Source organism: Triticum urartu, chromosome 2 (genome assembly GCF_003073215.2).
Source record: "Triticum urartu cultivar G1812 chromosome 2, Tu2.1, whole genome shotgun sequence".
Lineage (NCBI taxonomy): Eukaryota > Viridiplantae > Streptophyta > Magnoliopsida > Poales > Poaceae > Triticum > Triticum urartu.
The window spans coordinates 689,831,222-689,833,146 of NC_053023.1; the positions used below are offsets into that span (position 1 = coordinate 689,831,222).

At 54.1% G+C, this 1,925-nt stretch overlaps 1 protein-coding gene across 1 annotated transcript; it reads right to left on the reverse strand.

Moving 5' to 3' along the window:
* Positions 1-355: 355 nt before the first annotated feature.
* Positions 356-1,561, reverse strand: LOC125534130 (polygalacturonase inhibitor-like). The gene has a single exon (XM_048697424.1). The coding sequence runs from the start codon at positions 1,521-1,523 to the stop codon at positions 495-497; it is 1,029 nt and encodes a 342-aa protein (XP_048553381.1). The 5' UTR covers positions 1,524-1,561; the 3' UTR covers positions 356-494.
* Positions 1,562-1,925: the final 364 nt, after the last annotated feature.

Genomic DNA, 1,925 nt, shown 5'->3' on the forward strand with positions numbered 1-1,925 from the left:
TCATACTTTCTATTTTCCCCACCGGAGATTTTAAAGGAAGTATATAAGGCATATTTATTGATCGCTAAACTCACTAATGAGCTTTTTCCTATCAAGGTTTTTCTCATATGAGTTATCAAGGAGACAATAATCATTGTATGTTGTATCATTTTCTCCTATTTTTTCACCGGGTTTTTGGAGGAGAGATTCTAAAAATGAAGAATTGCAAGATGATAGAATCTACAAAGGACACCTCATGGATACACAGGAACACTCTAAATACTATGCAAGAAGATCCGAAGACTATACAAGAGATATCGACTGAGACATAACGAAGTCTCAGACGACTGAGACTTAGCAAAACTGTAATGAAATATATGTGAAGATGCACACTTGAGCACAGTAAGAAGCATTACTGTACTGAAGAGGGATGCTTTTATTATTTCTTAAAGAAGTTGTAATTAATAATCATCCATTAGATTACGGCTGGAGGAGCTAGTCGCTTGAGACGACGATCACTTGCAGGGAGGAAGTGGAGTCCCACACAGTCCCTTGTTGTGCTGGAAGCAGTACTGATCAAACCGATCCATGTTGCCGCCGATGGGCACTCTGCCGCTGAGGCGGTTGTAGCTGACGTTCAAGTACTGCAGCGTAGCCACCTGCGGGGGCAGCACACCGTAGACGTCGTTGTGGCTGATGTCCAGCATGCCGAGCTGCGACGGCAGCGTCACTGCAGAGAGGTTGAAGCTGAAGGAGTTGCGCGACAGGTCCAGCTTCTCCAGCGACTTGTTCAGGCCGAACAGGACCGAGGCCTCGCCGGCGAGGGCGTTGTGCGACAGGTCGAGGCTTGAGAACCTCACGGCGGCCAAGTCGGCGGGGACGCCGCCGGTGAGGTTGTTGTGGGAGAGGCTGAGGTAGGCCGTGTCGTTGGTCCTGCCGAGGAGGAGATGCGGTATGGTCCCCGTGAGGCGGTTGCCGCCGAGGTCGAGGAAGGAGAGGTTGGGGACGTCGGCGAGCGACGCCGGGATGGGGCCCGTGAGCGAGTTGAAGGAGAGCCTGAGGTAGGTGAGCTTGGTGAGCCTCGACAGGAACGGAGGCACGGGGCCAGATATGCCCGTGTAGGAGACGTCGATGAAGTTGAGGTTGGAAAGCCGGGCGAGGTCGCGCGGGAGCGTGCCGTTCACGCCCGGCACGTGGATGAGGACGAGCTGCTGCAGCGCGGTGAGGCGGGCGACGGAGGCGCCGGGCAAGGGCCCCACGAGGCTGGCGTCGCGGAGGAAGGAGACGGCCACCACGCGGCGTAAGGTGTACGGGGAGGCGGAGAGGTCGCAGAAGACGCTGATCCACTCGCAGCAGGGGTTGTCCGGAGTCCACGACTGGAAGTAGGAGGCGTTGCCGAAGCCCGCCTTGATGGCCAGCAGCGCCGCCTTGTCGCCGGCGTGGCATTCGTTCTTCGTCCGTGCTGCCGGAGCCGCAGCCGCTACTGCGGCGAGGAGCACCAGGAGTGCCACGGTGGCGCAGCGTCCGAGTGATGAGGCGCGCATCTTCTTATCTTAGTTTCGGAATGAATGGCGAGTGAGATGATGATGATGCTGGTTATGGAGAGACTCGCGCCATACCCATATATGTATACACTTGCAAGTTGCAACCGTGGGTGCCTGCCTGCCTGCAAAGTTTGGTACTCAGAAACTAAAAAATGGGAAATCAGAAACTGCATGCAGGATCGAAGGCTATTTCTTGGAGTTGACGAAGATACCTTAACCGTGGGTGCCTGCCTGCCTGCCTGTTTTCAGATTGATTTGTGCAGCTGCAGTCAATATGAAGCTAATTTGAGTGAAATGAGATCTTGCAATATCCGACGGGCTTCGTTTCTTGCCTGCTGCTAATTTACGCACATGGCGATGGTGCATGTGGTGGGCCATTCAAGTCAACCAGTAGCTACTCTG